At 45.9% G+C, this 15,025-nt stretch overlaps 1 protein-coding gene across 21 annotated transcripts in view; it reads right to left on the bottom strand.

The window, feature by feature from the left end:
* Positions 1-15,025, bottom strand: part of DST (dystonin) — a 530,351-nt gene that overhangs the window by 60,828 nt on the left and 454,498 nt on the right. For 18 of the 21 annotated variants that reach the window (XM_018038670.1, XM_018038672.1, XM_018038669.1 and 15 more), the window contains 4 exons: positions 14,529-14,855; positions 13,797-13,881; positions 12,268-12,509; positions 10,950-11,156 (listed from right to left, as the gene is read on the bottom strand). In XM_018038670.1, the coding sequence (XP_017894159.1) occupies positions 10,950-11,156; positions 12,268-12,509; positions 13,797-13,881; positions 14,529-14,855 (861 nt within the window). The remainder of the gene's footprint in view (positions 1-10,949; positions 11,157-12,267; positions 12,510-13,796; positions 13,882-14,528; positions 14,856-15,025) is intronic. The other 3 variants (XM_018038677.1, XM_018038675.1, XM_018038689.1) reach the window with 1 other exon arrangement.

Raw genomic sequence — 15,025 nt, forward strand, 5'->3', positions numbered from 1 at the left:
AAAGAGTGTGAACACTTTCTATATCTTGTATCAGATACACCCCATGCCTTCCAGTTATCATGAACAAATATAGCAGGCAAGCGATACCAGTCAGCACAGTGCAGACTAAAAATGGTAATTAACAACACCTCGGCAGAAAGAGTGAAAGGGACGGATGTTGTGATTTTCAAGTCCAGGACCGCCAGAACCTCCAATTTTTCAAGTGTCAGTAGCTCAGCCGTGTCCGACTCTTTATAACCCCGTGGATTGCAGCCAGGTTCCCCTGTCCATGGAATTCTCCAGGCCAGAGTACTGGAGTGGATTGCCATTTCCTTCCCCAGGGGATCTTCCCAGGGATCGAACCCAGGTCTCCTGCATTGCAGGCAGATTCTTTACCATCTGAGCCACCAGGGAAGCCCCTAATTTTTCAAGAGCACCTGGAAACCCAGTTTGGGGTCGGGGGATAATAAGTGGAGGGGGGTAAGGGTGGAGGTAAGAAACTAAACTGGAAGACAACTCATGCTCTTAAGACACAAGGCAACACTCTGCAGATTCACAGGAGGGTGGAGAAGACATACTTTTCACCCAACCTCAATCTCAGAGCCCGGGCATCATATAGAGCACACGCGAGGAGGATCCGGGAGAGAGGGAAGCAGAACTGGACCCCAGGAACACCACAGAGGCCAGTGCCCTGGGTTTTCTTTTGTTCCCATACCCTGGACGGGATACTGGAGAAACTGCCCCTCAGAAGCACCCAGAGGCCAGACAAGGCCCCCAGGAAAGCCTCTCTCTAGTCAAAGGTGCAGGAAAGGGGAAGCCTTGCAAGACAGAAGGCGTCTAGACAATAAGCGTTCTGCTCCAACCAAACACGAGAGAACAAAGCCCTGGGCTCCCTACCCTCCTGCCAACAAGGGCTGAATGGGGAGCCCAGAGGTCCACCCCCTGGGCTGGGCCCGGCACCCCTGCCAGGATGACGTCAGCCCAGCAGGGGCAGGTCCTTTCACTTCCCCGGGCGAGCACAGGCCTCTGCCCCCGGGTCAGTGGGGAGCACCGGGCAGTCCCGTGGGGAGCCTGGACTTGCAGACCTGGAGGCTTGGGTGGGCTCTCCTCCTCTCCTCGGGGAGCAGTGTCAGGGGAGGCTATCACAGTCAGGACCTGCACAGCACTCAGTGGGGAGGTGGCCCCTTGCCCACAGTGCCGGGGGGCTCCCAGCCCCACCACGCAATGAGAGGCACCCCCAGCTTAGGGGGCGCCTAAGCTTAGCAAGTTCCCCGGGGTCCATGGACTTCTCCTTCCTCCGGGCGGCATCCCCGCCATCTCAGCCAGAGAGGTGCTGGGGATCGCCTGCCAAAGGAGAAGGACGATCTGAGGCCCAAGACACAGGGCACCAAGAACCGCGAGGAACCAAGATGGAACTGATGATCACGAGCAGAGGCTGGTCCCCAGATGACCTCCGAAGTATCTAACAGAGTTCAGAGCGGCCAGGATAAAGACACACGGGGAGCGGTCTCATAGGCAGTGGAAGCGAGGGAAAAATCAGAAGGCCTCGGCAACAAAAGGCAAAATCCGTCAAAGACACAGAATACACCTAGAAGAACCAAATGGAGATTTTAGAACCTAAAAATATAACAACTGCAATAAAAGCTCAGAGGATGAGACCAAGGAACAGGACAGAACAAAGAGTCACTGAAACGGAAGACAGGATGGCAGCAATTACCCAGCCCGAATGACGGAGAATAGAGAGAAGGGAACTAACAGAGCCCAGGGCCTGGGGAAGGAACTGTGAGAAAAGACCTAAAATTCAGGCCACTGTGGAGACGAGAGGGGGGATACCTCGAGGCCGAAAGGTACTCAAACATTCTTAAAGCAGTAAAGTTACAGAAGTGGAGGCCAGACTTTGGCTAGGATTCAGGAGGAGGCAGATTCAGGAGGGGCAAAGGCAGAGGCAACAGGCGGCGTGAGGGTCTCTGCGATGGACGTGCCCTGCGTCCTGATGGAAACGTTCTGTGTCAGCTTCCTGCTTGTGACACCCGCGCATAATTTTGCAAGATGGTCTCCCACTGGGAAAACTGAAGAGACATTACGAGGGGGACTCTACATTAATTACATCTTACAACTGCACAGAAATCTACAATGATCTTAAAACAAGTTAATAAAAAAAAAAAAAACAAAAAACAAAAAACACCTCTCTGTGGGTAACCTCTCATCAAGTCCTGCGTGCATTCTCTCTTTTCAATCTATGCTGCCAAGTTGTCCTGGATGTACTGATTCCTGTTCCCACACCAGAGTCTGGCCTTCCACTCATCAGCCTGGGGCATATCATTACCTGCCAGTATAGCCTGGTGCAAATAAGATAGTACCGAATGAGTCACTGTGATGGCTCCAATCTCACAAAGAAAAAGTCACCATTAGATAGGTAAAAAAGCCTTAATAATATTATTACTGAATTGTTCTTTATCAAGATTTTTTTTCTACCACTTGTTTTCACCTTTGCCAGGTCATGAATGAGTAAATAAGTACTGAAGCTATTTGAAAGTGAATTTCTCTTAGTCAACAAGTTTAGATAGAAAAAAAAAAAATAGATAATCAGTAAAATATGGGACGAAACCAGAAAATGCACTTGCTTGTTGGAAGAAAAGCTATGACAAACCTAGACAGCGTATTAAAAATCTGAGACATTACTTTGCTGACAAACGTCCATAGAGTCAAAGCTATGGTTTTTCCAGTGGTCATGTACAGATGTGATAGCTGGACCATAAAGAAGGCTGCGCGCTGAAGAACTGATGCTTTATAATTGTGGTGCTGGAGAAGACTCTTCAGAGTCGTTGGTCTACACGGAGATCAAACCAGTCAATCCTAAAGGAAATCAGTCCTGAATATTCATTGGAAGGACTGATGCTGAAGCTCCACTACTTTGGCCATTTGATGTGAAGAGCAGACTCATTGGCAAAGACTCTGATGCTGGGAAAGACTGAAGGCAGGAGGAGAAGGGGAGGATAAAGGATGAGATGGTTGGATGGCATCACCGACTCAATGGACATGAGTTTGAGCAAACTCCAGGACATGGAAGGACAGACAAGCCTGGCGTGCTACAGTCCACGCGGTCGCAGAGTCAGACATGATTTAGTGACCCAACAACAGCAATATTTTTTGATATTTACCTTTAAATATTGACAGCCGAAGGATATGAAAGGGAAGATATGGTTTAATAGACCTTTACTTAACAATTTCTAGAAATGCTACCTGAACAAAATCTGAATCTAAACCAACATCTGACCAAAAAGGATGCAAAGTCAGGCTGCTCTGAGACTCCTCTGGTATATGGGCGGCAGTCACCCGTCATGTGGGAGGCTGAGACACACGGCCCTCGGGGTCCTGCCAAGTGCCACAACGCCTGACAGGATTATGGACAGGCCAAGTTGTTCCAGACAGAAATACACAGAACTTGAGTGCTCAGAGTAGGTGAGCTCCCCCACAAGGGCAATTACAGTAAGTCTTCCCCTCAGCAACCTTCAAGGGGCGAACTTTCAAAGGTACAAACGTGCATCTGGTTCCAACAAGGAAGCAGAACCTGCTCCATCAACATGAGGCATGAGAGAAACTGCAGCTTGCCCTCCGTCTCCTGTGGGGACGATCCTTCAGCTCCACCATCTCCCACCTCCTCTCCCTCCTCTAGGGAGTAACTCTTGTTGCCTCTTCACTTGAGGCCAGCCCCTGTATGCCAGCTACTGTACTGTGCTACTATACTTTGCTGGAGAAGGAAACAGCAACCCAGTCCAGTATCCTTGCCTGGAGAATCCCATGCGCAGAGGAGCCTGGCAGGCTACAGTCCATGGGGTCGCAAGAGTAGGACACGACTTACTGACTAAACCACCACCATGACCACACTTTTCAAAGCACTGTACTATAAGATCAAAAACGTTTTCTTATTTTTTGTGTGTTTGTTTTTTAGGTATTGTTTGTGTGAAAAGTATTATAAACCTATTACACTACCATACTACACTGCCAATTGGGTATGTAGGCTAACTTTGCTGGATTTATGAACAAATTGGGACTGAAGAAAGAGCTCTTGGAATGTAACTCATTTGTATGTGGGTTGTCCGTATGCAGGGGACTTACTATACTTCTAAAATGACTCTTCACATTTATATATTCAAGCAGAAGCCTTTCTCCTTTCTAAGTTTCCCATAACATCATGCATTGTTTTTTGAAGCCACCTTGTGATCTGCACATAGTGGTATTGGTTAAGTGTCCTGCTCACTAATTCATCACTTTTGCTGCTATGGGGACAAGCCAGAACAATGTGGACTCCAGAAAGAATCTTGATAAGGCATCTGAAAAATTCTATCTGAATTCATCTGGTTCAGTAATTGTTACGACATGACTTAGTTTCAACTGGAACTACTCATTAGCAATTGTAGATCAATGTGAAGAGGAAAAAAAAGTTTCATCAACTAACTCAGCAGCTTCAGATGTGGAAAAAGAAATCATCACGAGACAAGTGGAAGAGTCCAGATCACTGGCTTTGAAACTGCACGTGATGAAACTTCTGGGCACAGTTCTACTGTGTGGTGCACTTGGCACGTAACTGAGAAGAAACAGTTCAGGCCTTTCCACCTGAGTGCCAATGCCGCAAAATAAACAAAATTTAGTTTTTTCTTCTACTAGTCCTTGAAAAAATAAAGTGATGCCCCAACCCTTTTGCTTGCGTTCAGGCTATTTTTAGTATTTATATGACAGTCCTAATAAAGAAAGTCAGACTGTTAGTGTTAATATTGTTTTAACACTAAGTCTCCCTTTCCTAAGGAAGAAAAAAAAAAAAAGCAACCAATGAAAAACAGTATGATGATACCCAAGTTGCCAAAATGGAAAGCTGAAACTCAAACACTGTTTCTTTAACCAAGGCAAATATTTGCTCTGCTAAAAGAAAACAAGACTTCAAGCAGAAATTTCCCTTCTGTCTTTTGAATTTTTTTTATTAAGTTAGAAAATATTTATTATCCAACAACAAAAGGGATAGCCGCAGGGTCTACTTGAGGCAATTTACAGTCAAGCAAGGCATTTTATTTAGATCTGGGACTCTTTCAAATAACTACTTACTGTGAGAATTCTTTAACAGACCATAAATGTGGCTTATTTTACTTGCTGAGTAACATAAACAGAAAGCTCCCTACACCAAATTTTAATAAATTTGCTTACTGCCCATGTAAATAGCAAAAAAAAAAAAAGACTTCAAATGAATTGTAGAGAATGTTAGCGTCCTTAACTGCATTCTGGGAAAAGGTCTAATAAGCATCATCTGTGGAGTCCAACCATCAACCCCAACTACACTAATTCCTTGTTGAACTAGTATTTTAGAAACTTCCTACAAGTTGGTAAAAGACATTTTAATTGGTTAATCTCTAAATGTTCCTGAAAAACACTCTGTAAAACAGTAACAACCAACATTCTACTGAACACACTGTTCTAAGTGCTTGAACATTCAAGACTCCCTCCTTTTATCCTGACAGCAACTAAATCCAGTGGGTACCACCACTAATCTCATTTGCAGCTGAGAAAGCCAAGGCAGAGAGAGGCTGACTGACTCACCAGAGGTTCCCTGGCTTGTAAATGCGGGGCTGGGATTCGCACCACTGTGGTCTGACCCGAGCCCACATCGCAGTCGCCCTGGTACGCCCCTGTGCCTGCGGACGGTCTCGGCTTAAGAACTCACATTATTCATGGGATCTCACCAAAACCGGCTCAAATACCACAACAGTCATTAAGCGGTGAGATTTTACTTACTATTTAAGTGTCTCTCCCATCTCTGACAAATCGTTTTTGGGTTTCTCCAGAAAGTTTCACTTGAGCGGAAGCAGAGGTTTAAGACTTCAGTGGTAAGCAGGTCTTAACCTTCAGGACACCTTCTTACTCCGAGAGGGTCTTAGCGCTTTCTTTCCATTAGCATTTCCTTCCATTCTCCTTCCCATTATTCATAACCCAGCCCATATTTTCCTACCCCAACACCTGGAAGGTCTAAACAAATCTCACTTCCGTGGGGGAGGCTAGTTCTAGTTCTTTAAAAGAAATTAACAGGTGTTATTTTTCTCCCAGGCAGATCCCTAATGACCCAGTGAGCTGTTTATTTTAATTGTACCCATACGCCTTTACACTGGGGGGCTTGTGATGGCCCAATAGAACAAGCCAGGCAATCAGAACTGCCAGAGAGTGCCTGGGATACCCAGACCCTGTGAGATACACACCTTAGCACCTTCTGATAACTGTACATTTATAAGCGGCTAGTGAAGTGAACACAAACATTCCGGGGTTTAAATAATCACAGTGACCTGAACTCAGGCAGTAAAGTCTACATCTTCGAAGCAAAATGCATTTCCCCATTTCCAAGTGGCTCATTTAATTCAATGAGCAGAATGAGAAAGAAAGCAACAAAGATACGTTGCGTTGTGTGGGTTTAACATGCTGAAATACCTACAGTTTCTAACTGTAGGCCTTGGTGAGAAGGAGGTAGCTGTTTTGCTTTTATATAAAGATTATTCTTACTACTTAACAAGCTGACTTATTCTACTCAGATTTTTCCTAAAACTTATGAATGGGCCCGACTAAAAAACCCTCTTCAGAATATGGATGCTTGCAAATCTGCTGAGTCAGATTCAGGGGCTTATTAACCGGTCACAACAAACAGACACCATGCTCACTGCATTCACCCATAATTGAGGCTGTTCTATTACTTCCAAAATAATAATAAACGTCACTCAAATTTATGTAAGGCTCTTGACACTATGTTCTCAAAACTCAATGACAGATCTTTTCAAAACTGCTACGTAATATAACAGCATTAACATGAAAAACCTAACCATATAACATCAGGAGTATTTTGAGTGTACTGGGTGGATTCGAAGTACATGCTAATGAGAAGGTATCTGGACACTCTCTTCCCACTTCTCTTGAGACCTCAGCCCTTTGCCACGTTTCCCTGGCGTCTTCCACGTAGATGAATATAACCTGAGATGGTGACCTGACCATTCACAACTTCCCTAAAGCTGCGGAATTCCAAAGTGTAGCTTATAACGGTATCAAGGAGGCAGGTCTGCATATAAACCATTTCAATTTCAAAAGACTAAAAACATCTTAATGAGAAATCTGCTTGGAAAACAGCCCCTTCAGTTATTTTCAGTCTAGCTGAACTTAGGTTATTTGGGGACACAGCATTAAATTTATAAATGTAAAATTTACCAAGTCATTTTCAAGGCCCATACCCTCACGCGGTCACTCATGGGTGGGATATGTTGGGGGAGGGACCCAGGAGGGAGTAGCTGTTAATGAAACAAGCTGCATGTGACTGAAGGTGTACAGAGAAAGACGGATATGGCCAGATCATGTCCACGGTTCAGACGGAGAAGAAACAGTGGGAGATGCCTGTTTATACAACATAAATGGCATTTACAAAACTTGCGGCTCCTGTCCAAGGGGGATTCTTTTCTTTTTGCACCATTCCTTTTCTATTTCATGGATGTATTATGACTGGATAAACAGAAAACAAGCATTTTAGTATCAAACTGTATTCTGATCCTAATTCCAAACATTTACAATTGGGCAAGGTTATAATTTCAATGACATATTAGGGATTTTCTAAACTTGGAAATAATGAGTTCAGAAGCTATTCTTTTGAATGCAAAAGTAAATCTGTCAGACCAGAAAGGCAGGCATGGATGTGTTCTTAAATTTGCCCGGAGTGAGAGCTTTCTTGATCCTTTCAGCATGGTTGCCCACGGCTCACGGCCCTTTCTGGAAATATCCTCATATTTCTACTTTGTAGCAATAATAGTGCCTTCCTTCAGATTACGGAGGGAGGTTAGGAAAAAATGGATCACCGTTTAAGACTTTTCCTCTCGACCTGATCTGTAAAGAGGCACCAGAGTGGAGTAGGATGAGACCTGGACTAAGTCCTGATTACAACTCCACTGCACACCAGAGGCAGGTCACCTCACCACACACCAGCCCTAAACAGTGCATCCCAGCCTTACTGGAAAGGTATTTCTCTTCCAATTTCTCTCTCTTTAGTTGGCTTAAGTAAATTTTTAAGTCTGAGTGCCAAAGAATTGATACTTTCGAACTATGGTGTTGGAGAAGACTCTTGAGAGCCCCTTGGACTGCAAGGATATCAAACCAGTCAACCCTTTAGAAAATCAACCCTGAATAGTCACTGGAAGGACTGATGCTGAAGCTGAAGCTCCAATACTTTGGCCACATGATGTGAAGAGCTGATCACTGGAAAAAGACCACGATAGCTGGGAAAAATTGAAAACAAAAGGAGAAGGGGCAGAAGAGGATGAGATGGTTGCATGGCATCACTGACTCAATAATTGACACGAATCTGAGAAAACGCACAGATAGTGAAGGACAGGGGAGCGTGGCATGCTGCAGTCCATGGGGTCAAAGAGAGTTGGACACGACTTAGCAACTGAACAAGAACAAAAAAGTACGTTTTATTGGTTTTCTTGACTTCCCTGGTGGCTCAGACGGTAAAGCGTCTGTCTACAATGTGGGAGACCCGGGTTCGATCCCTGGGTCGGGAAGATCCTCTGGAGAAGGAAATGGCAATCCACTCCATCTATTGCCTGGAAAATCCCATGGACAGAGGAGCCTGGTAGGCTACAGTCCATGGGGCGCAAAGAGTTGGACACGACTGAGCGACTTCACTTCACTTATTGGTCTTCTTCACTACTGGAGGTATTTCACTGGACAGGTTTGCAGGCATTTCAAAGGAATGCACATATACATACAGCATAAATACACACGAACAACCAGGAGATATTAACAGACCAATGGCACTGATATTAGCTACAATCTAGCGGCAGTGAGCTACTTTATCCAAACACCCTCCCTCTCTCTCACAAGCAAGGCTTGAGGGATTCAGACCACAGTGTTTGCACGATCTTGCTTCCGTGAGTTTTTCTCGCACCCTTTCACAAAGTCTTGAAACTTTCAATAAGGAATGACTTTATCTGGTAAAAAAAAAACCCATTAATTGTTATTTTCCTACAGGATATATGTTTTGGATCTAGAAAACACAGATCAACTTGCGGAAAGTATTTGCAAAAACCTTGACTAGAACTGGACTCCAGCTCAATGACCGTGGCACTCAGCAGAGCCTACAAGCCAGCAAGGCGCTCAGCCTGTCACCTGCGCTTTAGAGCAGCTCTCTGCCCCTTCCCTGTTCGCCCATTTATATCTCCCTCTATCCTTAGAAGAGCCGAATGAGATCACTAAGCAATTCAGACCGACTCCTGGCTTAGGCCCTCCTGAACGCACATCATGCCTTGCCTAACCTGCTGGTTCTTTTCCTGGATTGGAAGGAGTAAGAATGATGAAGCAAGCAGTTAAAAATGACTAGCCCTCTATCCCGCTAGCCCCGTAAGCAATCCTGCCAGAGATCACGGCAAGATAATGTCTGAAGAGAGAGCCAGCCACCTGCACTCAATGCAGACAGAGGCAGAAGCACCCTCCTGCCTCCAGGATTCAGAGATTCGCACCCCAATTTTTTCCTTTAAAAATCATCCTGGCTGAGCAGAATCTTTGGAACTGGTCTCTGGACACACGTCTCCCTTTCCCCCAGACAGCCCACTCTTATAGTTAAAGCACCTTTCCTCTCTCCTGACATTTGCCTCTCGAATTACTGGGGTTATGAGAGGCAAGCAGCCAAACCTTAGTTTGGTTACACCCTCATTACCATCGTCCTTCACTGAACAAGCCAACCACGATCCGCTTCTCAAGAGAGCCCTATTCCCCAGAGGAGAGAATATTTGTCTTGCTATTTAGAGAAGTCGTCAGTGCCAACTCGGAAAGGTCAGAAGAAACTTTGGTGAAAAAAATTATCCGACTCTTTTCAAATAGCTGAATAACCTCACAAGCAAACATGCTTATTTCCCTATGATAATGAGGCATACAAATTCCTCCCAAGCTTGAAAACAGAGCCATGCAAATGCATTCCTCAAGCACGAAGGTCTCCCTTGCAAAAAATACCTCAGGCAGGCCTTTTGCTAATGCCGTATTCGGGCGGCCCGGGTGATTCCAGAGCACAGCACTCAAATGAGGGGTGAGGGGCCACGCTTTAGAACTAGACAAACTGCACTTTTACAGCAACCTGAGAGAACGGATTCTGGATGCTCCAGCGCAGTCTGCTTGGTTAGTGTGTCTTGCTGTTGGCCTGGATGAGTAAGGCTGAGTCACCCACCTTCCTGAGCCCCACTCTGCAGTACACTTCAGAACCGCACTAACCCCACCAGAGAAAGCCTGCAACAAAAGGCTGATGACTTAATGTAAATATCCAGAGATCTCAATACAAGTTAATCCAAACATGTCTCACAAGCTTCTGGATCCAAGACCCCCCTGGTTGCCCAGAGTCTTCTGACCCAGCTGTGGCTAAGGGGTGGGGCCTATGAAACTCTCTGGAACCCAGAGGCTCTGTGTGAGTTGCAGACAGGTCAGAAACGATCATTTTTTCCCCTTTCAGTCATCACCAGAAAAAAAAAAAAAAACAAAACAAACACGACATCACCAACACAGCAGTTTCCTTTTTAGAAAGAACTCAGCCTTTTTTTGCCATGTATGTCAAGGAACATTAATAGTGACTTACATGATAACTCAAAAAAATAAATAATTACACGCACACAGATTTGACCTAGCCAGGGCCTGAAATCAGCATGAGCAGCCTGCACACGTGGAGACAAAAGGCCTTCTGTGTGGGGAGCAGGGGAGCGGGGCTGCTCCTTCCACTGGCCGACAGGGGGATGAGGCCAGAGACCAAAGGGCAGACGGCTCCCAGCGATGCAGAGCTGGGCCCCACCCAGCACGCACACGCCTGCCCAAGCCCACTGACCCTCTCAGCCCCTCCTATGGCTCTGGAAGCGTGAGTGGTGGGTGGGAAGGCCACTGGGAGGAGAGGCTCTGGGAGGCACATGCCCGCCTACCTGCTGGGCCCGGAGGAGCGCCGCGTCGATGGCCTCCACCCGCTGCGCCACGGCGTCGCTCACCAGGCGGAAGCGGTCGTTGTCCTCGGCCACTGTCCGCTCCAGGCCTTCCCTCGCCCTCCAGGGCACCAGCTCCAGCAGGGCGGCACTCACCTCGTTCAGCGAGCCCAGCAGGGCTTTGTAGCTCTTGGCTTCCTTCTTCAGCTCCTGGGGACGCAAGCGGAGAGACACGGGCCTGGGGGACATGCCACGGCTGAGCGAGCTTCCCCTTCGACTGCCCTCGGGGCCAGAGCCCTTCACGGGCAACAGGCCGCGTGGGACCCCTTAACTGCAGTTATGCTCTGTACACCACAGGTATTTCACACAGGGGAAACCGTTCCCTAAGAAGCTCAAAAGGACAACCCCCTTGTCAACACGGCACGATTTGAGCTTTGAAACGTAGTATCAGTGTTTAAAAATTGGGAACCCAAACCCAGCAAGTTAATATGGATTATTCTTTGCTGGCTGGTAACCTCAAAGCAATCGGGAACCAGAACAGATAACTGACGAGAGCCTCCTGCACAGCTCAGGGAGCTCCATCAGTGCTCTGCGGTGACCCGAAAGGGAAGGAAATCCAAAAACCGGCAGATACGTGCGTGCGCACGGCTGCCTCACTGTGTTACACAACAGAAATGAACACAACACTGCACAGCAACCATACTCTCATAAAAATTAATATAAAAAAGTAATCAGGTACCAGAAAACCAAAGAGGAAAGTCTGGACCAGAATCGAGTGACCCTCTAAAGGAGGACACACTGGCTTTAAATCATCCCTGTTGAATCATCACAGGCTCAGTGAACCTAGCCTCCCTAACTCCCTGAACCCACGTGTGGTCATACTTCAGAGATGATGAAAATGGAAGCTGGCCACTCTGAGAAGAAAGACACTCAGTGTGGGAGAATACCAATTTTTGCAACATGATTAGGAAAGTCACCTCATGCCATGCATTAACCTTATAAACGTGTGACTATTCCGACCAAATTATGTGTGTCTCTGAAACACTGATCATTGCCCCTTTTTCTTCCTGTTTTTATGCATAATAAAGTATAGTCCCACCACAAGGTTCGAAGGACAAACGACAAGATGCTTTTTTTTTTTGTCTGGGCTCCTAAAAGTTCACACAGCTGGTCCGTAGCCAGTTTCTGTTGGGTCCACGCCCACACAGGCGTCCTTGAACACATTAGTAGTGACATGTGATAAACATCACTTTGCCCCTGAGTGACTAGGCCTCCCTTGAGAGATAACAAGCAGACACAAAGAATGTATGTCAGAGCGTACTTTTTGCCTCGCGTGTGCTTGGCTGGCAGCCTCTCCCTTCAGAACCTGCGTTTCGTACGAGAGCAGCTCGACTTCCACCTTGTCCAGCCAGGCGCACAGCCCCTCGTGGGTGGACTGCAGCCGCCGTGCAAGCTGCAGCGCCTGCTCCAGGGTCTTTGCAACGTCTGTGCTCAGCTTAGTGATGTCCTGGTATCTTGCTTTAATGGCTTCCAGTTTATCTTGAATGATTAAAACCTCGTCACCTAGAATTTCAAAGGCATGTTATATCTCATGAAAGAGGAAGCAGAGTTCTTCAGAAGTGATGCTACGCGGATGAGATTTTGGGAAGTGGGGGAGAGGAGACACTTTTCTTAAGAAATTCTGACCCAAGAAAAGTCCTTTCCTAGGTTTGAATCTTTCTGGGGATTTCTGGCCAATGTCAACAGCTCTGCGAATCCAAATACAAAAACTGTCAACGACTACAGCACCTCCTGTCTCGTGAAAAGCACCACCTCGCGTCTATCTGTATGGTCTTTCCGTGTTTAAGGTTAAAAAGCACCTGCGTTCAAATGCTGAGTTTGTGACTCATTACCTTGTACAAGGTACCTGACCTCTCTGTGCCTCCGAGTACTTATTACAAGAACAGAACCTACTTCATAAGGTTGTGATAAAAATTCAATTAGTTTATACTTGCAAAGTATTTAGAATGGTGCCTATCACAGGCATACACATGTTTATGTCCAGCCTGGGTGGTGGTAGTTTAGTTGCTAAGTCACGTCCAACTCTTGGACTCTTGCAATGCCGTGGACTGCAGCCTGCCAGGGTTCTCTGTCCACGGGATTCTCCAGGCAAGAATACTGGAGTGGGTTGCCATTTCCTCCTCCAATGTATAATCCATTTGTGCGTTAAACTCATCTGTACTGTTCTGACAGATCTTCACCTGCCTCTATTGAATTTTCAGACACACAGAGAAATTGCATCTTGGGCTTCAGGTTCCCAGTGCAAGGCTGTAGCTATGATATCAAATTCCTCCCATCCATAATGAACAGTACCTGCCCCCACCACACATGTGCTGGGCTGAATACAGATACAGTGAGACGTTCTTACAGCCAAAGGGATTACTAAAAACGAGTCAGCATTTATTTTCTTGGTGAGTTCAAGCACAGAGACAGGAAGCTTGGGCACAGTCACACTGTGTGCCACCAAATACCACCTCTCTCACAATTCTACAAAACTGTCTACAACCGCTCTGCACCTACAGCAACTGCCTTCCACAAGCGGAAAGCTAATTTCACTCTGCCACGCGATTCTCTGACCAGTGCTCAGTGTTATGAGTCATACACAGAACTTCCATTAAAAACTCAGTGAGATCATGAGAAAAAAGGGAAATCATAGTCAAAATCCCCTTGATCAGCCTTCAAAGTGTTCTCCAGAACGAAGCCTTGGACTGGCCCCAGAATTCTCGAGTGCTTTGTGTCCTGCCGCACCTCTCAGCTATTTTGAAAGCCATGCACGGCGCTCGTGGGACGACGACCGGAAAGGCGTCTCACCTGTTGTCCGTTTGAGTAGCTCCAGGCCATTCAGCAGCGCCTGGTCTACGTTTTGTTTTCTGAGCCGGATGTCCTCTTGCAGAACCTAAAATACAGGTACCATCCTGTCATCAGCTAATCTTAAGAGGATGTTAAGTAGGCTTCACTTTTTTGAGTAAACACCTCACATTTTCAAATATTCCTCAGTGTTCTCGCATTCACCTCTCCTTGTTTCAGCACTGTGCCCGTGTCTCAGTCCATCTATCGTAATTCTCTCCCCTACTCAGAAAATGAGCTACGTGGAGAGACTGGAGTACTGGTCAATTGCGGGCCTTTGTACACAATGATGAAATAATAAGATGAAAAATGAACAATCTGTTATTGGATAAACTGAACCTCTTCTTACACTACATGTGATTTAACTGAATAGAACACGCTCTATATAACATGGATAAACAATAAGGACCTACTGTGTAGTACAGGGAATGATACTCATTTTACAATAACTTAGATGAGAAAGAGTCTGAAAAATAATATATATATATAACTGAATTGGTTTACGGTACACGTAAAACTAACAACACTGTGAATCAACTATGCTTCAACTTAAAAAAAGGTCATTGTATACAAAGGCAATGTCTTTTTTAGTACAGGAATTAACCTAAATCATGGCGAACATAAAATAATGCAGAAATAAAGAGAACTGAGAAAATAAGGTCAACTGAAATGAAAAAATAAAATAAATCAAAATACCCGCAGCTCAGCCTGCTGTGTCCACAGCCCCTCGGGGCTGGAGTCCTGGACCGAGAGCCGCCTCAGCTTGTCATGCGCTTCACTCAGCCAGTTCATCAGCTCCACTTCATCTTCCCCAAAAATCTTAGCATTACACAGAGCCTGCTGCAGGAGCTCAGACCTGCTGTGGCTTTTCTCTTGAATCTCAATGTACCACACTTGGAAGGAGTCTAGTTTACTCTGCACCAAATCTTTATCCTCCCTGGAGCTCAAAACCTTTAAAGACTGGCCAATGCTAACGGCCTGGTGTAAATGCTTATTGTGATGCAGGATGTCATCTTCTAAGGCCTAAACAAGGTTTAAAAAAGGGAAACAGAAAGAATGGACAAATAAAAATGACAACATAAATCGAACCAAAAGATGATACATGAAATGGGTGTCAGGTTGAACTGAGGCAACACACAGCAGCGCGTAACTCAAATGCATGTCATAAAACCACAAAGGAAAGGGACGACTGG

This window comes from Capra hircus, chromosome 23 (genome assembly GCF_001704415.2).
Source record: "Capra hircus breed San Clemente chromosome 23, ASM170441v1, whole genome shotgun sequence".
Taxonomy (NCBI): Eukaryota; Metazoa; Chordata; class Mammalia; order Artiodactyla; family Bovidae; genus Capra; species Capra hircus.